The sequence below is a fragment of the Oncorhynchus keta genome, chromosome 24 (genome assembly GCF_023373465.1).
Source record: "Oncorhynchus keta strain PuntledgeMale-10-30-2019 chromosome 24, Oket_V2, whole genome shotgun sequence".
NCBI lineage: Eukaryota > Metazoa > Chordata > Actinopteri > Salmoniformes > Salmonidae > Oncorhynchus > Oncorhynchus keta.
In genome coordinates, this window is record NC_068444.1 from 1,640,078 (window position 1) to 1,663,897 (window position 23,820).

Consider the following 23,820-nt stretch of genomic DNA (forward strand, 5'->3'; position numbering starts at 1 on the left):
AACACAGTAACTACCTACCCCTCTCACAGTAACTACCCACCCCTCAACACAGTAACTACCCTACCCCTCTCACAGTAACTACCCACCCCTCACCACAGTAACTACCTACCCCTCTCACAGTTGACTCCAGAGTAGCCCTCAACACAGTAACTACCTACCCCTCTCACAGTTGACTCCAGAGTAGCCCTCAACACAGGAACTACCTACCCCTCTCACAGTTGACTCCAGAGTAGCCCTCAACACAGGAACTACCTACCCCTCTCACAGTTGACTCCAGAGTAGCCCTCAACACAGTAACTACCCACCCCTCTCACAGTTGACTCCAGAGTAGCCCTCAACACAGTAACTACCTACCCCTCTCACAGTTGACTCCAGAGTAGCCCTCAACACAGGAACTACCTACCCCTCTCACAGTAACTATCCTACCCCTCTCACAGTTGACTCCAGAGTAGCCCTCAACACAGTAACTACCCACCCCTCTCACAGTTGACTCCAGAGTAGCCCTCACCACAGTAACTACCTACCCCTCTCACAGTTGACTCCAGAGTAGCCCTCAACACAGTAACTACCTACCCCTCAACACAGTAACTACCTACCCCTCTCACAGTTGACTCCAGAGTAGCCCTCAACACAGGAACTACCTACCCCTCAACACAGTAACTACCTACCCCTCTCACAGTTGACTCCAGAGTAGCCCTCAACACAGGAACTACCTACCCCTCAACACAGTAACTACCTACCCCTCTCACAGTTGACTCCAGAGTAGCCCTCAACACAGGAACTACCTACCCCTCAACACAGTAACTACCTACCCCTCTCACAGTTGACTCCAGAGTAGCCCTCAACACAGTAACTACCTACCCCTCAACACAGTAACTACCTACCCCTCTCACAGTTGACTCCAGAGTAGCCCTCAACACAGTAACTACCTACCCCTCTCACAGTTGACTCCAGAGTAGCCCTCAACACAGTAACTACCTACCCCTCTCACAGTTGACTCCAGAGTAGCCCTCAACACAGGAACTACCTACCCCTCTCACAGTTGACTCCAGAGTAGCCCTCAACACAGGAACTACCCACCCCTCTCACAGTTGACTCCAGAGTAGCCCTCAACACAGTAACTACCTACCCCTCTCACAGTTGACTCCAGAGTAGCCCTCAACACAGTAACTACCTACCCCTCTCACAGTTGACTCCAGAGTAGCCCTCAACACAGGAACTACCTACCCCTCTCACAGTTGACTCCAGAGTAGCCCTCAACACAGGAACTACCTACCCCTCTCACAGTTGACTCCAGAGTAGCCCTCAACACAGGAACTACCCACCCCTCTCACAGTTGACTCCAGAGTAGCCCTCAACACAGTAACTACCTACCCCTCTCACAGTTGACTCCAGAGTAGCCCTCAACACAGTAACTACCTACCCCTCTCACAGTTGACTCCAGAGTAGCCCTCAACACAGTAACTACCTACCCCTCTCACAGTTGACTCCAGAGTAGCCCTCAACACAGTAACTACCTACCCCTCTCACAGTTGACTCCAGAGTAGCCCTCAACACAGGAACTACCTACCCCTCTCACAGTTGACTCCAGAGTAGCCCTCAACACAGTAACTACCTACCCCTCTCACAGTTGACTCCAGAGTAGCCCTCAACACAGTAACTACCTACCCCTCTCACAGTTGACTCCAGAGTAGCCCTCAACACAGTAACTACCCACCCCACTCACAGTTGACTCCAGAGTAGCCCTCAACACAGTAACTACCCACCCCTCTCACAGTTGACTCCAGAGTAGCCCTCAACACAGGAACTACCTACCCCTCTCACAGTTGACTCCAGAGTAGCCCTCAACACAGTAACTACCCACCCCTCTCACAGTTGACTCCAGAGTAGCCCTCAACACAGTAACTACCTACCCCTCTCACAGTTGACTCCAGAGTAGCCCTCAACACAGGAACTACCTACCCCTCTCACAGTTGACTCCAGAGTAGCCCTCAACACAGTAACTACCTACCCCTCTCACAGTTGACTCCAGAGTAGCCCTCAACACAGGACTACCTACCCCTCTCACAGTTGACTCCAGAGTAGCCCTCAACACAGTAACTACCTACCCCTCTCACAGTTGACTCCAGAGTAGCCCTCAACACAGTAACTACCTACCCCTCTCACAGTTGACTCCAGAGTAGCCCTCAACACAGGAACTACCTACCCCTCTCACAGTTGACTCCAGAGTAGCCCTCAACACAGGAACTACCTACCCCTCTCACAGTAACTACCTACCCCTCTCACAGTTGACTCCAGAGTAGCCCTCAACACAGGAACTACCTACCCCTCTCACAGTTGACTCCAGAGTAGCCCTCAACACAGTAACTACCCACCCCTCTCACAGTTGACTCCAGAGTAGCCCTCAACACAGGAACTACCTACCCCTCTCACAGTTGACTCCAGAGTAGCCCTCAACACAGTAACTACCCACCCCTCTCACAGTTGACTCCAGAGTAGCCCTCAACACAGGAACTACCTACCCCTCTCACAGTTGACTCCAGAGTAGCCCTCAACACAGTAACTACCTACCCCTCTCACAGTTGACTCCAGAGTAGCCCTCAACACAGGAACTACCTACCCCTCTCACAGTTGACTCCAGAGTAGCCCTCAACACAGTAACTACCTACCCCTCTCACAGTTGACTCCAGAGTAGCCCTCAACACAGTAACTACCTACCCCTCTCACAGTTGACTCCAGAGTAGCCCTCAACACAGGAATTACCTACCCCTCTCACAGTTGACTCCAGAGTAGCCCTCAACACAGGAACTACCTACCCCTCTCACAGTAACTATCCTACCCCTCTCACAGTTGACTCCAGAGTAGCCCTCAACACAGGAACTACCTACCCCTCTCACAGTTGACTCCAGAGTAGCCCTCAACACAGTAACTACCCACCCCTCTCACAGTTGACTCCAGAGTAGCCCTCAACACAGGAACTACCTACCCCTCTCACAGTTGACTCCAGAGTAGCCCTCAACACAGTAACTACCCACCCCTCTCACAGTTGACTCCAGAGTAGCCCTCAACACAGTAACTACCTACCCCTCTCACAGTTGACTCCAGAGTAGCCCTCAACACAGGAACTACCTACCCCTCTCACAGTTGACTCCAGAGTAGCCCTCAACACAGTAACTACCTACCCCTCTCACAGTTGACTCCAGAGTAGCCCTCAACACAGGAACTACCTACCCCTCCTCACAGTTGACTCCAGAGTAGCCCTCAACACAGTAACTACCTACCCCTCTCACAGTTGACTCCAGAGTAGCCCTCAACACAGTAACTACCTACCCCTATCACAGTTGACTCCAGAGTAGCCCTCAACACAGGAACTACCTACCCCTCTCACAGTTGACTCCAGAGTAGCCCTCAACACAGGAACTACCTACCCCTCTCACAGTAACTACCTACCCCTCTCACAGTTGACTCCAGAGTAGCCCTCAACACAGGAACTACCTACCCCTCTCACAGTTGACTCCAGAGTAGCCCTCAACACAGGAACTACCTACCCCTCTCACAGTTGACTCCAGAGTAGCCCTCAACACAGGAACTACCTACCCCTCTCACAGTTGACTCCAGAGTAGCCCTCAACACAGGAACTACCTACCCCTCTCACAGTTGACTCCAGAGTAGCCCTCAACACAGGAACTACCTACCCCTCTCGCAGTAACTACCTACCCCTCTCACAGTAACTACCTACCCCTCTCACAGTTGACTCCAGAGTAGCCCTCAACACAGGAACTACCTACCCCTCTCACAGTAACTACCTACCCCTCTCACAGTAACTACCTACCCCTCTCACAGTAACTACCTACCCCTCAACACAGGAACTACCTACCCCTCTCACAGTAACTACCTACCCCTCTCACAGTAACTACCTACCCCTCTCACAGTTGACTCCATTGTAGCCCTCAACACAGGAACTACCTACCCCTCTCACAGTTGACTCCAGAGTAGCCCTCAACACAGTAACTACCTACCCCTCTCACAGTTGACTCCAGAGTAGCCCTCAACACAGTAACTACCTACCCCTCTCACAGTTGACTCCAGAGTAGCCCTCAACACAGTAACTACCTACCCCTCACACAGTTGACTCCAGAGTAGCCCTCAACACAGGAACTACCTACCCCTCTCACAGTTGACTCCAGAGTAGCCCTCAACACAGTAACTACCTACCCCTCACACAGTTGACTCCAGAGTAGCCCTCAACACAGGAACTACCTACCCCTCTCACAGTTGACTCCAGAGTAGCCCTCAACACAGGAACTACCTACCCCTCTCACAGTTGACTCCAGAGTAGCCCTCAACACAGGAACTACCTACCCCTCTCACAGTTGACTCCAGAGTAGCCCTCAACACAGTAACTACCTACCCCTCTCACAGTTGACTCCAGAGTAGCCCTCAACACAGTAACTACCTACCCCTCACACAGTTGACTCCAGAGTAGCCCTCAACACAGGAACTACCTACCCCTCTCACAGTAACTACCTACCCCTCTCACAGTAACTACCTACCCCTCTCACAGGAACTACCTACCCCTCTCACAGTAACTACCTACCCCTCTCACAGGAACTACCTACCCCTCTCACAGGAACTACCTACCCCTCTCACAGTTGACTCCAGAGTAGCCCTCAACACAGGAACACTGGTATTTGTCAGGTCCCGTGTTGCTGCAGGATCCTCCGTTCAGACATGGCTGTTTGGTCCCACAGAAGTTCAGATCTGAGAGAGGGGGAGGAGAGAGTGGGGAGAGGAGAGAGAGAGGGGAGGAGAGAGTGGGGAGAGGAGAGAGAGAGGGGAGGAGAGAGTGGTGGGAGGAGAGAGAGAGAGGGAGGAGAGAGTGGGGAGAGGAGAGAGAGAGGGGAGGAGAGAGTGGGGAGAGGAGAGAGAGAGGGGAGGAGAGAGTGGGGAGAGGAGAGAGAGAGGGGAGGAGAGAGGGGTGGGAGGAGAGAGAGAGAGGGGAGGAGAGAGTGGGGAGAGGAGAGAGAGAGGGGAGGAGAGAGTGGGGGGGAGGAGAGAGAGAGGGGAGGAGAGAGTGGGGAGAGGAGAGAGAGAGGGGAGGAGAGAGTGGTGGGAGGAGAGAGTGGTGGGAGGAGAGAGTGGGGAGAGGAGAGAGAGAGAGGGGAGGAGAGAGAGAGGGGGAGGAGAGAGAGAGGGGAGGAGAGAGTGGGGAGAGGAGAGAGAGAGGGGAGGAGAGAGTGGTGGGAGGAGAGAGAGAGAGGGGAGGAGAGAGTGGGGAGAGGAGAGAGAGAGGGGAGGAGAGAGTGGTGGGAGGAGAGAGAGAGAGGGGAGGAGAGAGTGGGGAGAGGAGAGAGAGAGGGGAGGAGAGAGAGTGGGGAGAGCAGAGAGAGAGGGGAGGAGAGAGGGGGGAGAGGAGAGAGAGAGGGGAGGAGAGAGTGGGGAGAGGAGAGAGAGAGGGGAGGGAGAGAGTGGGGAGAGGAGAGAGGAGAGAGTGGTGGGAGGAGAGAGAGAGAGGGGAGGAGAGAGTGGGGAGAGGAGAGAGAGAGGGGAGGAGAGAGTGGGGAGAGGAGAGAGAGAGAGGGGAGGAGAGAGTGGGGAGAGGAGAGAGAGAGAGGGGGGAGGAGAGAGTGGGGAGAGGAGAGAGAGAGGGGAGGAGAGAGAGAGTGGTGGGAGGAGAGAGAGAGGGGAGGAGAGAGTGGGGAGAGGAGAGAGAGAGAGGGGGAGGAGAGAGTGGGGAGGGGAGAGAGAGAGGGGAGGAGAGAGTGGTGGGAGGAGAGAGAGAGGGGAGGAGAGAGTGGGGAGAGGAGAGAGAGAGGGGAGGGAGAGAGTGGTGGGAGGAGAGAGAGGGGAGGAGAGAGGGGTGGGAGGAGAGAGAGAGGGGAGAGAGAGTGGGGAGAGGAGAGAGAGGGGAGAGGAGAGAGAGAGGGGAGGAGAGAGTGGTGGGAGGAGAGAGAGAGGGGAGGAGAGAGTGGGGAGAGGAGAGAGAGAGAGGGGAGGAGAGAGTGGGGAGAGGAGAGAGAGAGGGGAGGAGAGAGTGGTGGGAGGAGAGAGAGAGGGGAGGAGAGAGTGGGGGAGGAGAGAGAGAGGGGGAGGAGAGAGTGGGGAGAGGAGAGAGAGAGGGGGAGGAGAGAGAGGGGGGAGGAGAGGGGGAGGAGAGAGTGGGGGGGAGAGGAGAGAGTGGGGGGAGGAGAGAGAGAGGGAGGAGAGAGTGGTGGGAGGAGAGAGAGAGGGGAGGGAGAGAGTGGGGGAGGAGAGAGGGGAGGAGAGAGTGGGGGAGGAGAGAGTGGGGGAGGAGAGAGAGAGGGATGGATGGATGGAGAAAGACAGAGGAAAAGAGAAGGACTTAGAGATAGCACTGGTGGAAAAAGCAGCACACGCATATTCACCATGGTGCCATTAGGTGCCAGTATGAGTAATGGTGGCACTATGAGTAATGGTGGCACTATGAGTAATGGTGGTACTATGAGTAATGGTGGCACTATGAGTAATGGTGGCATTATGAGTAATGGTGGCATTATGTAATGGTGGCACTATGAGTAATGGTGGCATTATGAGTAATGGTTGCACTATGAGTAATGGTGCCATTATGAGTAATGGTGGCACTATGAGTAATGGTGGCACTATGAGTAATGGTGCCATTCTGAGTAATGGTGGCATTATGAGTAATGGTGCCAGTATGAGTAATGGTGGCATTATGAGTAATGGTGGCACTATGAGTAATGGTGGCATTATGTAATGGTGACACTATGAGTAATGGTTGCACTATGAGTAATGGTGCCATTATGAGTAATGGTGGCACTATGAGTAATGGTGGCACTATGAGTAATGGTGCCATTCTGAGTAATGGTGGCACGATGAGTAATGGTGGCACTATGAGTAATGGTGGCATTATGTAATGGTGACACTATGAGTAATGGTGGCATTATGTAATGGTGACACTATGAGTAATGGTGGCATTATGTAATGGTGGCATTATGAGTAATGGTGGCATTATGTAATGGTGACACTATGAGTAATGGTTGCACTATGAGTAATGGTGCCATTATGAGTAATGGTGGCACTATGAGTAATGGTGGCATTATGTAATGGTGACACTATGAGTAATGGTTGCACTATGAGTAATGGTGCCATTATGTAATGGTGACACTATGAGTAATGGTTGCACTATGAGTAATGGTGCCATTATGAGTAATGGTGGCACTATGAGTAATGGTGGCATTATGTAATGGTGACACTATGAGTAATGGTTGCACTATGAGTAATGGTGGCATTATGTAATGGTGACACTATGAGTAATGGTTGCACTATGAGTAATGGTGCCATTATGAGTAATGGTGGCACTATGAGTAATGGTGGCATTATGTAATGGTGACACTATGAGTAATGGTTGCACTATGAGTAATGGTAGCATTATGTAATGGTGACACTATGAGTAATGGTTGCACTATGAGTAATGGTTGCACTATGAGTAATGGTTGCACTATGAGTAATGGTGGCATTATGTAATGGTGACACTATGAGTAATGGTTGCACTATGAGTAATGGTGGCATTATGTAATGGTGACACTATGAGTAATGGTTGCACTATGAGTAATGGTGGCATTATGTAATGGTGACACTATGAGTAATGGTTGCACTATGAGTAATGGTGGCATTATGTAATGGTGACACTATGAGTAATGGTGGCATTATGTAATGGTGACACTATGAGTAATGGTTGCACTATGAGTAATGGTGTCATTATGAGTAATGGTTGCACTATGAGTAGTGGTGGCACTATGAGTAATGTTGGCATTATGTAATGGTGACACTATGAGTAATGGTTGCACTATGAGTAATGGTGCCATTATGAGTAATGGTGCCATTATGAGTAGTGGTGGAACTATGAGTAATGGTGGCATTATGTAATGGTGACACTATGAGTAATGGGGGCATTATGTAATGGTGACACTATGAGTAATGGTTGCACTATCAGTAATTGTGCCATTGTGAGTAATGGTGGCACTATGAGTAATGGTGCCATTATGAGTAATGGTGGCACTATGAGTAATGGTGGCATTATGAGTAATGGTGGCACTATGCATAATGGTTCCATTATGAGTAATGATGGCACTATGAGTAATGGTGGCATTATGAGTAATGGTGGCATTATGTAATGGTGACACTATGAGTAATGGTTGCACTATGAGCAATGGTGCCATTCTGAGTAATGGTGGCACTGTGAGTAATGGTGGCACTGTGAGTAATGGTGGCACTATGAGTAATGGTGGCACTATGAGTAATGGTGGCACTGTGAGTAATGGTGGCACTGTGAGTAACGGTGGCACTGTGAGTAACGGTGGCACTGTGAGTAATGGTGGCACTATGAGTAACGGTGGCACTATGAGTAATGGTGGCATTATAAGTAATGGTGGCACTATGAGTAATGGTGGCACTATGAGTAATGGTGGCACTATGAGTAACGGTGGCACTATGAGTAACGGTGGCACTATGAGTAATGGTGGCACTATGAGTAACGGTGGCACTATGAGTAATGGTGCCATTCTGAGTAATGGTGGCACTGTGAGTAATGGTGGCACTATGAGTAACGGTGGCACTATGAGTAATGGTGCCATTCTGAGTAATGGTGGCACTGTGAGTAATGGTGGCACTATGAGTAACGGTGGCACTATGAGTAATGGTGGCACTATGAGTAATGGTGGCACTATGAGTAATGGTGGCACTATGAGTAATGGTGGCACTATGAGTAACGGTGGCACTATGAGTAATGGTGGCACTATGAGTAATGGTGGCACTATGAGTAACGGTGGCACTGTGAGTAATGGTGGCACTGTGTAATGGTGCCACTATGAGTAATGGTTGCACTATGAGTAACAGTGGAACTATGAGTAATGGTGGCACTATGAGTAATGGTGCCATTATAAGTAATGGTGCCATTATGAGTAATGGTGCCATTATGATTAATGGTGGCACTATGAGTAATGGTGGCACTATGAGTAATGGTTGCACTATGAGTAATGGTTGCACTATGAGTAATGGTGGCACTATGAGTAATGGTGGCACTATGAGTAATGGTGGCACTATGAGTAATGGTGGCACTATGAGTAATGGTTGCACTATGAGTAATGGTGGCACTATGAGTAATGGTGCCATTCTGAGTAATGGTGGCACTGTGAGTAATGGTGGCACTATGAGTAACGGTGGCACTATGAGTAATGGTGCCATTCTGAGTAATGGTGGCACTGTGAGTAATGGTGGCACTATGAGTAACGGTGGCACTATGAGTAATGGTGGCACTATGAGTAATGGTGGCACTATGAGTAACGGTGGCACTATGAGTAACGGTGGCACTATGAGTAACGGTGGCACTATGAGTAATGGTGCCATTATGATTAATGGTGGCACTATGAGTAATGGTGGCACTATGAGTAATGGTGGCACTATGAGTAATGGTGGCACTATGAGTAATGGTGCCATTATAAGTAATGGTGCCATTATGAGTAATGGTGCCATTATGATTAATGGTGGCACTATGAGTAATGGTGGCACTATGAGTAATGGTTGCACTATGAGTAATGGTTGCACTATGAGTAATGGTGGCACTATGAGTAATGGTGGCACTATGAGTAATGGTGGCACTATGAGTAATGGTGGCACTATGAGTAATGGTGGCACTATGAGTAATGGTGGCACTATGAGTAATGGTTGCACTATGAGTAATGGTTGCACTAGGAGTAATGGTGGCACTATGAGTAATGGTGGCACTATGAGTAATGGTGGCACTATGAGTAATGGTGGCACTATGAGTAATGGTGGCACTATGAGTAATGGTGGCACTATGAGTAATGGTTGCACTATGAGTAATGGTTGCACTATGAGTAATGGTTGCACTATGAGTAATGGTGGCACTATGAGTAATGGTGGCACTATGAGTAATGGTGGCACTATGAGTAATGGTTGCACTATGAGTAATGGTTGCACTATGAGTAATGGTGGCACTATGAGTAATGGTGGCACTATGAGTAATGGTGGCACTATGAGTAATGGTTGCACTATGAGTAATGGTTGCACTAGGAGTAATGGTGGCACTATGAGTAATGGTGGCACTATGAGTAATGGTGGCACTATGAGTAATGGTGGCACTATGAGTAATGGTGGCACTATGAGTAATGGTTGCACTATGAGTAATGGTTGCACTATGAGTAATGGTTGCACTATGAGTAATGGTGGCACTATGAGTAATGGTGGCACTATGAGTAATGGTGGCACTATGAGTAATGGTTGCACTATGAGTAATGGTTGCACTAGGAGTAATGGTGGCACTATGAGTAATGGTGGCACTATGAGTAATGGTGGCACTATGAGTAATGGTTGCACTATGAGTAATGGTTGCACTAGGAGTAATGGTGGCACTATGAGTAATGGTGGCACTATGAGTAATGGTTGCACTATGAGTAATGGTTGCACTAGGAGTAATGGTGGCACTATGAGTAATGGTGACAAGTGAAGTATTTAAGAGAATAGTTTCATTCCAACTGTACTGTAGAGAGAAAAGTGTCACTCAGTAAAACAACATTTGACAAAGAAAACATTGGAGGGACACTGCAAAACAGGCCGGCTATGTCTGAGGAAGGGAGGTGTATGAACAAGAGACAGCAGAGGAATAAAGTGTACCTTTGTCACAGAGATGTCCTCCCCAGTTGGTATCACACAGACACTGCCATGGTTCAACACAGGTTCCATGGATACAGCCAGGGTGAGGATTACACTGGTCACAGTACTGCCCCTGCCAGCCATACAGACACCTGGAAAACACACACACACCAGTGGTGTCACTAGGCCTTGGGGATTGAGCCCTAAACCTTTAGATCAGGTGTCCAACTCATTCCACAGAGGGCTGGGAGTGGGGCTTTTCGCACCACCCTTATACTTGATTGATTATTTAAAAGGTCACTAATTAGTAAAGAACCTCCCTCACCTGGTTGCCTAGGTCTTAATTAAAGGAAAAACCAAAAACCTGCAGACGCCAGGCCCTCTGTGGAATGATTTTCACACCTCTTCTTTAGATGGTTTTCAGTCTCACAGGAGTTTCCATCATCATCATTATTCTGGACTGTGGACCTAGGTTCATCTTTCAAACACCCATGTGGGTTAGTATTCTCCTAAAAACCAATGAGTAGACGGGAGAGGCAGGACTAAAATAAAACCAAGTTTGTTTTATACATGAGAGCAGTTTGTAATAAACTGATTTAATAACGTGTGTGGGACAGAAAAAGAGAAAGAGCGAGGGAGTGAAAGAGAAAACGAGCGTCAAAGTGCACACGAAAGAGCGCTTTGGTACTATGGGGTTCTTTAATCAGTTTGTCTCAGGCAGGTCGGAGCCTATTGAGTTGTATGTAGGTTTTTGGCAATACACTGTAGATGTACAGTATGTGCTCTAGAGTCCAGATAGATAGATTTCTCAACGTTCTGATCTCTCAACGTTCTGATCTCTCAACGTTCTGATCTCTCAACGTTCAGATCTCTCAACGTTCAGATCTCTCAACGTTCTGATCTCTCAACGTTCTGATCTCTCAACGTTCAGATCTCTCAACGTTCTGATCTCTCAACGTTCAGATCTCTCAACGTTCTGATCTCTCAACGTTCAGATCTCTCAACGTTCAGATCTCTCAACGTTCTGATCTCTCAACGTTCAGATCTCTCAACGTTCTGATCTCTCAACGTTCTGATCTAAGACTGCACTTGTGAAGGTGGTAAAATTACCTTTTAATTGTGTCAGACCGAGGCTCTGCATCTGTCCTCGTGCTCCTAGACCTTAGTGCTGCTTTTGATACCATCGATCACCACATTCTTTTGGAGAGATTGGAAACCCAAATTGTTCTACACGGACAAGTTCTGGCCTGGTTTAGATCTTATCTGTCGAAAAGATATCAGTTTGTCTCTGTGAATGGTTTGTCCTCTGACAAATCAACTGTAAATGTCGGTATTCCTCAAAGTTCCGTTTTAGGACCACGATTGTTTTCACAATATATTTACAATTTATTTTACCTCTTGGGGATGTCATTCGAAAAAACGTTAATTTTCACTGCTACACAGCTGTACATTTCAATGAAACATGGTGAAGCCCCAAAATTGCCCTCGCTAGAAGCATGTGTTTCAGACATAAGGAAGTGGATGGCTGCAAACTTTCTACTTTTAAACTCGGACAAAACAGAGATGCTTGTTCTAGGACCCAAGAAACAAAGAGATCTTGATGGTTGCACAGTTGTCTCAAAATGAAACTGTGAAGGACCTCGGCGTTACTCTGGACCCTGATCTCTCTCTTGACGAACATATCAATACTGTTCAAAGGACAGCTTTTTTCTATCTACATAACATTGCAAAAAATCTGAAACTTTCTGTCCAAACATGACGCAGAAAAAATAATCCATGATTTTGTTACTTCTAGGTTAGACTACAGCAATGCTCTACATTCTGGCTACCCGGATAAAGCACTAAATAAACTTCAGTTAGTGCTAAATACGGCTGCTAGAATCCTGACTAGAACCAAAATATGTGATCATATTACTCCAGTGCTAGCCTCCCGACACTGGCCTCCTTTTAAGGCAAGGGCTGATTTCGAGGTTTTACATGGGCTTGCTCCTACCTATCTTTCCGATTTGGTCCTGCTACGGGCACAAGACACAGGCCTCCTAAGTGTCCCTAGAATTTCTAAGCAAACAGCTGGAGGCAGGGGTTTCTCCTATAGAGCTCCATTTTTATGGAATGGTCTGCCTACCCATGTGAGAGACGCAGACTCGGTCTCAACCTTTAAGTCTTTACTGAAGATGAATCTCTTCAGTAGGTCATATGATTGAGTGTAGTCTGGCCCAGGAGTGTGAAGGTGAACGGAAAGGCTCTGGAGCAACGAACCGCCTTTGCTGTCTCTGCCTGGCCGGTTCCCCTCTCTCCACTGGGATTCTCTGCCTCTCCCCTATTACAGGGGCTGAGTCACTGGTTTACTGGTGCTCTTCCATGCCGTCCCTGGAAGGGGTAAGTCACTTGAGTGGGTTGAGTCACTGATGTGATCTTCCTGCCTGGGTTGGCGCCCCCCCTTGGGTTGTGCCGTGGCGGAGATCCTTGTGGGCTATACTCGGCCTTATCTCAGGATGGTAAGTTGGTGGTTGAAGATATCCCTCTAGTTGTGTGGGCGCTGTGCTTTGGCAAAGTGGGTGGGGTTATATCCTGCCTGTTTGGCCCTGTCGGGGTATCATCGGATGGGGCCACAGTGTCTCCTGACTCCTCCTGTCTTCCTCCTGGGGGGCTAGGGTCAGTCTGTTATATCTGGAGTACTTGTCTTCTCCTGTCTTATCCGGTGTCCTGTTTGAATATAAGTATGCACTCTCTAATTCTCTTTCTTTCTCTCGGGGGACCTGAGCCCTAGGACCATGCCTCAGAACTACTTGGCATGATGACTCCTTGCTATCCCCAGTCCACCAGGGCCTTGCTGCTACTGCAGTTTCAACTGTTCTGCCTGCGGCTATGGAATCCTGATCTGTTCACCTGACGTGCTACCTGTCCCTGACCTGCTGTTTTCAACTCTCTAGAGACAGCAGGAGAGGTAGAGCTACTCTTAATGATCGGCTATGAAAAGCCGACTGACATTTACTCCTGAGGTGCTGACTTGCTGCACCCTTGACAACTACTGTGATTATTATTATTTGACCCTGCTGGTCATTTATGAACATTTGAACATCTTGTCCATGTTCTGTTATAATCTCCACCCGGCACAGCCAGAAGAGGACTGGCCACCCCTCATAGCCTGGTTCCTCTCTAGGTTTCTGCCTAGGTTTTGGCTTTTCTAGGGAGTTTTCCTAGCCACCGTGCTTCTACACCTGCATTGCTTGCTGTTTGGGGTTTTAGGCTGGGTTTCTGTACAGCACTTTGAGATATCAGCTGATGTAAGAAGGGCTATATATATATAAATTTGATCTCTCAATGTTCTAATCTCTCAACGTTCTAATCTCTGAATGTTCTAATCTCTCAACAGTGTAATCTCTCAACATTCTAATCTCTCAACGTTCTTATCTCTGAATGTTCTAATCTCTCAACGTTCTAATCTCTCAAAGTTCTAATCTCTGAATGTTCTAATCTCTGAATGTTCTAATCTCTCAACATTCTAATCTCTGAATGTTCTAATCTCTGAATGTTCTAATCTCTGAATGTTCTAATCTCTGAATGTTCTAATCTCTGAATGTTCTAATCTCTCAACGGTCTAATCTCTCAACGTTCTGATCTCTCAACGTTCTGATCTCTCAATGTTGTGATCTCTCAACATTCTAATCTCTCAACGTTCTAATCTCTCAACGGTCTAATCTCTCAACATTCTAATCTCTCAACGTTCTGATCTCTCAATGTTGTGATCTCTCAACGTTCATCTCAAAGTGCACCAAGTTCTTTTCTTTTTTTCCCCCGGGGGAAGGAAAGACTACAGGCTTTGGGCTAAGCCCCCAATATCTTCAAATCTTAGAAATGCCCGACACACACACAAACAAGACGTAAGACACCCGAGACACACACAGGTAGTTAAGGTATCTAAATCTCTGTCTCTATCTCTGTGTGTGTGTGGTGTGTATATCTGACACATGGGGCCCTATACAGTGCATTGAGAAAGTATTCAAACCCCTTGACTTTCACGCTACACCATAATGACAAAAGCAAATACGGGTTCAATTTTTGGGGGGCAAAAAAATCAACTTGAAAAACCTTATTTACATAAGTATTCAAACCCTTCGCTATGAGACTTGAAATTAAGCTCAGGTGTGTGATTGTACATCCTGTTTCCATTGTTGAGATGTTTCTACAACTTGATTGGAGTCCACATGTGGTAAATTTAATTGATTGGACATGATTTGGAAAGGCACACACTTGTCTGTATAAGATCCCACAGTTGACAGTGCATGTCAGAGCAAAAACCAAGCCATGAGGTCGAAGGAATTGTCTGTAGAGCTCCGAGACAGGATTGTGTCGAGTCACAGATCTGAGGAAGGGTATCAAAAAATGTCTGCAGCATTGAAGGTCCCCAGGAACACACCATCATTATAAACGGAAGAAGTTTTGAACTCTTCCTAGAGCTGGCCGCCCGGCCAAACTGAGCAATCGGGGGAGAAGGGCCTTGGTCAGGGAGGTGACCAAGAACCCAATGGTCACTCTGACAGAGCTCCAGAGTTCTCTGTGGAGATGGAAGAACCTTCCAGAAGGACAATCATCTCTGCAGCACTCCACCAATCAGGCCTTAATGGTAGTTGGCAGACGGAAGCCACTCCTCAGTAAAAGGCACATGACAGCCCACTTGGAGTTTGACAAAAAGCATTTAAAGAGTCTGATAATGAGAAACAAGATTATCTGGTCTGATGAAAACAAGATTCAACTCTTTGTCCTGAATGCCAAGTGTCACATCTGGATGAAACCATCCCTGGTACCATCCCTACGGTGAAGCATGGTGGTGGCAGCATCATGCTGTGGGGATGTTTTTCAGTGGCAGGGACTGGGAGAATAGTCAGGATTGAGGCAAAAATGAAAGGAGCAAAGTACAGAGAGATCCTTGATGAAAACCTGCTCCAGAGTTCTCAGGACCTCAGACTGGGGTTCACCAACAATGACCCTAAGCACACAGGGCAGCAGTTAGCCTAGTGGTTAGAGCGTTGGACTTGTAACCGAAAGGTTGCAAGATCGAAGTCCCGAGCTGACAAGGTAATGAGTGGCTTCAGGATATCATTGAGTGGCCCAGACTCATGAAGCTGGTTGAGAGAATACCAAGAATGTGCAAAGCTGTCATCAAGGCAAAGGGTGGCTACTTTGAAGAATCTCAAATACAAAATATATTTTGATTTGTTTAACACTTTTTTGATTACTACATGATTCCATAAGTGTTATTTCATAGTTTTGATGTCTTCATTATTTCTAATGGTTTGTAAATGTGATATTTCTGTTTTATTTTAATAAATTAAAAACCTGTTTTTGCTTTGTCATCATTGGGTATTGTGTGTAAATTGATGAGAATTTGTTTGAGAATAAGGCTGTAACCTAACAAACCACATACACACACACACACACACACACACACACACACACACACACACACACACACACACACACACACACACACACACACACACACACTGATGTTTGTGTCAGAGCATTTTCAACAATGCGTGGGAAACACACAGAAGTATTTAGTGTGAACCAACACAAAACCAAAATTACAGCTGGTTCCCAGGGGGACCGTTAGCAAGGCTAAAATTAGCATTATGTGGACAGACTGTCTCTCCGTCTGTCCTCACGGCACAGACATGGTTTGGCAGTAGTAAGACTACCCTTCTGTGGTAGGACCATCACTCTGCCTGCTCATCCTGTACATCCTGTACGCCGATGTCGTTGTTCTAGATAGTACATCATAGAGCACGGCTCGTCAACCCTGTTCCCTGGAGAGAGACCCTCCTGTAGGTTTTAACCCTGTTCCTGGAGAGAGACCCTCCTGTAGGTTTTAACCCTGTTCCTGGAGAGAGACCCTCCTGTAGGTTTTAACCCTGTTCCTGGAGAGATACCCTCCTGTAGGTTTTAACCCTGTTCCTGGAGAGATACCCTCCTGTAGGTTTCAACCCTGTTCCTGGAGAGATACCCTCCTGTAGGTTTTAACCCTGTTCCTGGAGAGATACCCTCCTGTAGGTTTTAACTCCAACCCTGTTCCTGGAGAGAGACCCTCCTGTAGGTTTTAACTCCAACCCTGTTCCTGGAGAGAGACCCTCCTGTAGGTTTTAACTCCAACCCTGTTCCTGGAGAGAGACCCTCCTGTAGGTTTTAACTCCAACCCTGTTCCTAGAGAGAGACCCTCCTGTAGGTTTTAACTCCAACCCTGTTCCTGGAGAGAGACCCTCCTGTAGGTTTTAACTCCAACCCTGTTCCTGGAGAGAGACCCTCCTGTAGGTTTTAACTCCAACTCTGTTCCTGGAGAGAGACCCTCCTGTAGGTTTTAACTCCAACCCTGTTCTTGGAGAGAGACCCTCCTGTAGGTTTTAACTCTAACCCTGTTCCTGGAGAGAGACCCTCCTGTAGGTTTTAACTCCAACCCTGTTCCTGGAGAGAGACCCTCCTGTAGGTTTTAACTCCAACTCTGTTCCTGGAGAGAGACCCTCCTGTAGGTTTTAACCCTGTTCCTGGAGAGAGACCCTCCTGTAGGTTTTAACTCCAACCCTGTTCTTGGAGAGAGACCCTCCTGTAGGTTTTAACTCTAACCCTGTTCCTGGAGAGAGACCCTCCTGTAGGTTTTAACTCCAACCCTGTTCCTGGAGAGAGACCCTCCTGTAGGTTTTAACCCTGTTCCTGGAGAGAGACCCTCCTGTAGGTTTTAACTCCAACCCTGTTCTTGGAGAGAGACCCTCCTGTAGGTTTTAACTCTAACCCTGTTCCTGGAGAGAGACCCTCCTGTAGGTTTTAACTCCAACCCTGTTCCTAGAGAGAGACCCTCCTGTAGGTTTTCACTCCAACCCTGTTCCTGGAGAGAGACCCTCCTGTAGGTTTTCACTCCAACCCTGTTCCTGGAGAGATACCCTCCTGTAGGTTTTAACTCCAACCCTGTTCCTGGAGAGATACCCTCCTGTAGGTTTTAACTCCAACCCTGTTCCTGGAGAGAAACCCTCCTGTAGGTTTTAACTCCAACCCTGTTCCTGTAGAGATACCCTCCTGGAGGTTTTCACTCCAACCCTAATCTAACACACCTGATTCTAATAATTACCTGGTTGATAAACTGGAGAGAAAACTCACAGGAGGGCAGTTCTCCAGGAAGAGGGTTGGAGAGCCCGGCCATAGATGAACACCAGCTATACATGATATATAGACAGCACACAATGAACCAAAAAAGGGGCAAAGTGCCATGACTTTCATCAGTAACAACAAAGAGACACAAAAATACGCACATATAATAACATAGGCACTACACACACAGATTTTGTGTTGTAGATATGTGGTAATACAGTAGTGGCATGAGGGCACACAGTTAATCTGTTGTGAAGTCTGTTGTATTTAAAATTGTAGAACTGCCTTAATTTTGCCGGACCCCAGGAAGAGTAGCTGCTGAGATCCATAATAAATAGAAATACAAATCACTGTTCATAATGGCAGTAGCTGTAATCTCCAATACATCACTGTTCGTAATGGCAGTAGCTGTAATCTCCAATACATCACTGTTCGTAATGGCAGTAGCTGTAATCTCCAATACATCACTGTTCGTAATGGCAGTAGCTGTAATCTCCAATACATCACTGTTCGTAATGGCAGTAGCTGTAATCTCCAATACATCACTGTTCGTAATGGCAGTAGCTGTAATCTCCAATACATCACTGTTCGTAATGGCAGTAGCTGTAATCTCCAGTACATCACTGTTCGTAATGGCAGTAGCTGTAATCTCCAATACATCACTGTTCGTAATGGCAGTAGCTGTAATCTCCAATACATCACTGTTCGTAATGGCAGTAGCTGTAATCTCCAATACATCACTGTTCGTAATGGCAGTAGCTGTAATCTCCAATACATCACTGTTCATAATGGCAGTAGCTGTAATCTCCAATACATCACTGTTCGTAATGGCAGTAGCTGTAATCTCCAATACATCACTGTTCGTAATGGCAGTAGCTGTAATCTCCAGTACATCACTGTTCGTAATGGCAGTAGCTGTAATCTCCAATACATCACTGTTCGTAATGGCAGTAGCTGTAATCTCCAATACATCACTGTTCGTAATGGCAGTAGCTGTAATCTCCAATACATCACTGTTCGTAATGGCAGTAGCTGTAATCTCCAATACATCACTGTTCATAATGGCAGTAGCTGTAATCTCCAATACATCACTATAATAAATAATAAATAATAAACCCCAGGAAGAGTAGCTGCTGCCTTAGCAGGAACTAATGGGGATCCATAATAAACTCCCAGGAAGAGTAGCTGCTGCCTTGGCAGGAACTAATGGGGATCCATAATAAACCCGGGAAGAGTAGCTGCTGCCTTGACAGTAACTAATGGGGATCTATAATAAACCCAGTACTATGAAGATTTGTTCTAATGTTATAGAAGGGAGGGCCAGAACAGTACAGAACAGAACAGGCTCGGGTCGGATCCGGGCAACAGATTGTCACTATCACAGGAAGGCGGTTGTGGATGGTTATTCGTAATTGCGGGCGGGCGGGTGAACAAACATCTGACCCGAGCATCACTAACACACACAACCCACGAGGGACGAGCGAGTCGGGAGATGTGATTAGCGGAGAGAGAAACAGACTGTAAAAATAATGATGGTGGTTAAGTCAACCTCTCTCTGTGATTAAAGAAGCTATTCACATCATGTATCTACTCTTGGACAAACAGAGTAGAAACAAGAGGATTCCACAGTGGGACCACAGCCCTTCTGTTAACAAGGCCCTCAGTCCTTCCAGCCCTTCTGTTAACAAGGCCCTCAGTCCTTCCAGCCAAACTGTTAACAAGGCCCTCAGTCCTTCCAGCCAAACTGTTAACAAGGCCCTCAGTCCTTCCAGCCAAACTGTTAACAAGGCCCTCAGTCCTTCCAGCCAAAGTACTACACACGGCTAGTATTTTTGATTTGGACTCAGTTACACTTTCAGTCCCCGTCATTTCTCAGCAGTTTAACAATCACATGTCCTTCTGTAGCTCAGTTGGTAGAGCATGGCGCTTGTAACGCCAGGGTAGTGGGTTCGATCCCCGGGACCACCCATACGTAGAATGTATGCACACATGACTGTAAGTCGCTTTGGATAAAAGCGTCTGCTAAATGGCATATATTATTATTATTATATTATATGTAACACCTGGCCTCTGCTCTGCTCGCTTCCCATTTCTGCTGAAGAACATCCTCTCGCCAAACTGCAGAGGGACTGTGCTTCTGAAAGAGTCCATTTCCAATGCGAGAGGATACTGGTCTTTAGCCTAACCTAAATGATTTTGGCTGTAGCTTACATTGTTTTCACTGTACAGTATCATTCATCCATAGAGCAGGGCACATCAATAGATTAGATAACGTCGATGAAAGTGTCACTCCTCAATATCACAACATTTGGCGCAAAACAAAACAAAATGTAAGGGAAACAACATTGAGGATGACTCAATAAGAATTGTGAAATGTAAAGAAGGCCACAGCATGATTTCAACCCCAGGGGTTCCCAACAGATGTTGCTGGCCTGCCTGACAGCAGGGCTTGTAGCCAGCAAAGGAAAGCACCTGCCTACAGCCATTCAGCTGGAAAGCACTAGACTATGTTTGTGTCTGTGTTCCTGCCTGCTGTGTGCGGCGGTCATGCATTTCCCTACGGTGGGAAAGTAGCTCTTTGAGTAAATAAGAGCGCTTGCTGCAGTTTGCCTAGACTAGTTATCTGGCTGGCGGAGTCCATCTAAACAACCTGGTGAGGTCACAACATAGACCTCTGTTAGAGGTCTGCACCCGCCTCCACTCTAAAGCCTTGGTTCCATTGGAACTTTAAAGTCAACCCAGGTTGGACTGGCCCTGGTGGGCTGGATGGCCGTGGTGGGCAGGCCCTGGTGGTCTGTCTGGTCGGACCTGGTGGGCTGGATGGCCCTGGTGGGCAGGCCCTGGTGGTCTGTCTGGTCGGACCTGGTGGGCTGGCTGGCCCTGGTGGGCAGGCCCTGGTGGTCTGTCTGGCCGGACCTGGTGGGCTGTCTGGCCGGACCTGGTGGGCTGGCTGGCTGGCCCTGGTGGGCTGGATGGCCCTGGTGGGCAGGCCCTGGTGGTCTGTCTGGTCGGACCTGGTGGGCTATCTGGCCGGACCTGGTGGGCTGTCTGGTCGGACCTGGTGGGCTGTCTGGTCGGACCTGGTGGGCTGTCTGGCCGGACCTGGTGGGCTGGCTGGCTGGCCCTGGTGGGCTGGATGGCCCTGGTGGGCAGGCCCTGGTGGTCTGTCTGGCCGGACCTGGTGGGCTGTCTGGCCGGACCTGGTGGGCTGGCTGGCTGGCCCTGGTGGGCTGGATGGCCCTGGTGGGCAGGCCCTGGTGGTCTGTCTGGTCGGACCTGGTGGGCTATCTGGCCGGACCTGGTGGGCTGTCTGGCCGGACCTGGTGGGCTGTCTGGCCGGACCTGGTGGGCTGTCTGGCCGGACCTGGTGGGCTGTCTGGCCGGACCTGGTGGGCTGGCCCTGGTGGGCTGGATGGACCTGGTGGGCTGGCCCTGGTGGGCTGGATGGCCCTGGTGGGCAGGCCCTGGTGGGCTGTCTTGCCGGACCTGGTGGGCTATCTGGCCGGACCTGGTGGGCTGTCTGGCCGGACCTGGTGGGCTGGCCCTGGTGGGCTGGATGGCCCTGGTGGGCAGGCCCTGGTGGGCTGTCTGGTCGGACCTGGTGGGCTATCTGGCCGGACCTGGTGGGCTGTCTGGCCGGACCTGGTGGGCTGGATGGCCCTGGTGGGCAGGCCCTGGTGGGCTGTCTGGCCGGCCCTGGTGGGCTGGCTCGAATTGCATTTCCAGTGCCTCTAGAACTTAGAAATTATTTAATGTTGCCAGGTAGCCAATGTGACTGTGCAGCTAGCTAGCTTTGCTAATGTTGCTAGCATAACAAGCTATCTTAATTCCTACCTTGTTTGCCATGGCATATAGCTCTAGCTCGCTAGGTTAGCTTTCAATAATGTACCAATATGAATAGCAAAAACCTCTTGCTAGCTAACATTAGCATGCTAGCTGTCATTCAAGGGCTGACTGATCTTATAACAGTTTTCTTGCAAAAACAAAATGGTTTGATTGAGCTAAAGTGTCTGTCTACTGCAGTTCATGTAGACCTAGATAACTGCAACAAACCTAGATGAGCTAATCATGTCAGAATTCAGACGTGGTCAGCTGGTGGTTGCATAGTAAGTGTCAGCAGACCGAATTCTAAACGGTCTAGAATCACTTGTAAAAACTAAGGGTTTCCTCTGTCCAAGCTCCACTTTGGTACACTTTCTACAGAGCCTTCAGAAAGCATTCACACCCTTTGACTTGATCTACATTTTTGTTGTTGTTACAGCTTGAATTTAAAATGGATTAAATTGAGATGTTGTGTCACTGGCCTACAAACAATAAGCCCATCATCTCAAAGTGGAATTAGGTTTTTAGGAAACAAATAGAAAATAAAAAAAATGAAATAGCTGAAATGTCGAATCAGTCTGCTTTCCAGCAGACACTGGGAGACAAATTCACCTTTCAGCAGGACAATAACCTGGTTCAGTCTGCTTTCCAGCAGACACTGGGAGACAAATTCACCTTTCAGCAGGACAATAACCTGGTTCAGTCTGCTTTCCAGCAGACACTGGGAGACAAATTCACCTTTCAGCAGGACAATAACCTGGTTCAGTCTGCTTTCCAGCAGACACTGGGAGACAAATTCACCTTTCAGCAGGACAATAACCTGGTTCAGTCTGCTTTCCACCAGACACTGGGAGACAAATTCACCTTTCAGCAGGACAATAACCTGGTTCAGTCTGCTTTCCACCAGACACTGGGAGATGAATTCACCTTTCAGCAGGACAATAACCTGGTTCAGTCTGCTTTCCACCAGACACTGGGAGATGAATTCACCTTTCAGCAGGACAATAACCTGGTTCAGTCTGCTTTGCACCAGACACTGGGAGACAAATTCACCTTTCAGCAGGACAATAACCTGGTTCAGTCTGCTTTGCACCAGACACTGGGAGACAAATTCACCTTTCAGCAGGACAGTAACCTAAAACACGGCCAAATATACACTTGCGTTGCTTACCAAGACGACATTGAATGTTCCTGAGTGGCCGAGTTACTGTTTGGACTTAAATCAGCTTGATAAATGGCAAGACTTGAAAATGTCTATCTATCTATGATCAACAACCACCTTGGCATGAGGAATTAATAAAGAATAAAAAATGGGCAGATATTGTACTGTCCAGGTGTTCAAAGCCATTAGACTGACCCAGAAAGACAGCTGTATTCACCGTGATTCTAACATGTATTGACTCAGGGGTGTGAATACTTATGTAAATGAAATATTTCTGTATTTTATTTTCAATACATTTACAAAAATGTCTAAAAACATATTTTCACTTTGTCGTTATGGGGTATTGCGTGTATATGGGTGAAAAAAATATATATCGAACCAGTTTTGAATTCAGGCTGTTACCACAACATGTGGAATGAGTCAAGGTGAATGAAGGCAGATTAAACCATGGTGGAAACCCCCCCAAGGAAATGTTTACACCAATCCTCTGCTTTAAAAGCAATGATGGGGAGTGTACATGTGCATAAATATAGCCACACCTAGCTAGGCACAACAACAAAGGCCAAGACAGTTGGGCCTGGAGCTGTTACTGGCTTCCAGTTGAAGCTCGCATCCGCTACAAGACCATGGTGCTTGCCTACGGAGCTGTGAGGGGAACGGCACCTCAGTACCTCCAGGCTCTGATCAGGCCCTACACCCAAACAAGGGCACTGCGTTCATCCACCTCTGGCCTGCTCGCCTCCCTACCACTGAGGAAGTACAGTTCCCGCTCAGCCCAGTCAAAACTGTTTGCTGCTCTGGCCCCCAATGGTGGAACAAACTCCCCCACGACGCCAGGACAGCGGAGTCAATCACCACCTTCCGGAGACACCTGAAACCCCACCTCTTTAAGGAATACCTAGGATAGGATAAGTAATCCTTCTCACCCCCCCCCCTAAAAGATTTAGATGCACTATTGTAAAGTGGCTGTTCCACTGGATGTCATAAGGTGAATGCACCAATTTGTAAGTCGCTCTGGATAAGAGCGTCTGCTAAATGACTTA

At 48.0% G+C, this 23,820-nt stretch overlaps 1 protein-coding gene across 9 annotated transcripts in view; it reads right to left on the minus strand.

Moving 5' to 3' along the window:
* LOC127911283 (protein jagged-1b-like) overlaps nt 1-23,820 on the minus strand; it is a 251,790-nt gene that overhangs the window by 168,961 nt on the left and 59,009 nt on the right. For all 9 annotated transcript variants that reach the window (XR_008077703.1, XR_008077707.1, XR_008077702.1 and 6 more), the window contains exons 6-7: nt 10,675-10,805; nt 4,642-4,761 (exon numbers count right to left, since the gene is read on the minus strand). Coding sequence is in view for 2 of the 9 variants with exons in the window: in XM_052477450.1 (XP_052333410.1) it covers nt 4,642-4,761; nt 10,675-10,805 (251 nt within the window). In the remaining 7 variants the exon portion in view is untranslated. The remainder of the gene's footprint in view (nt 1-4,641; nt 4,762-10,674; nt 10,806-23,820) is intronic.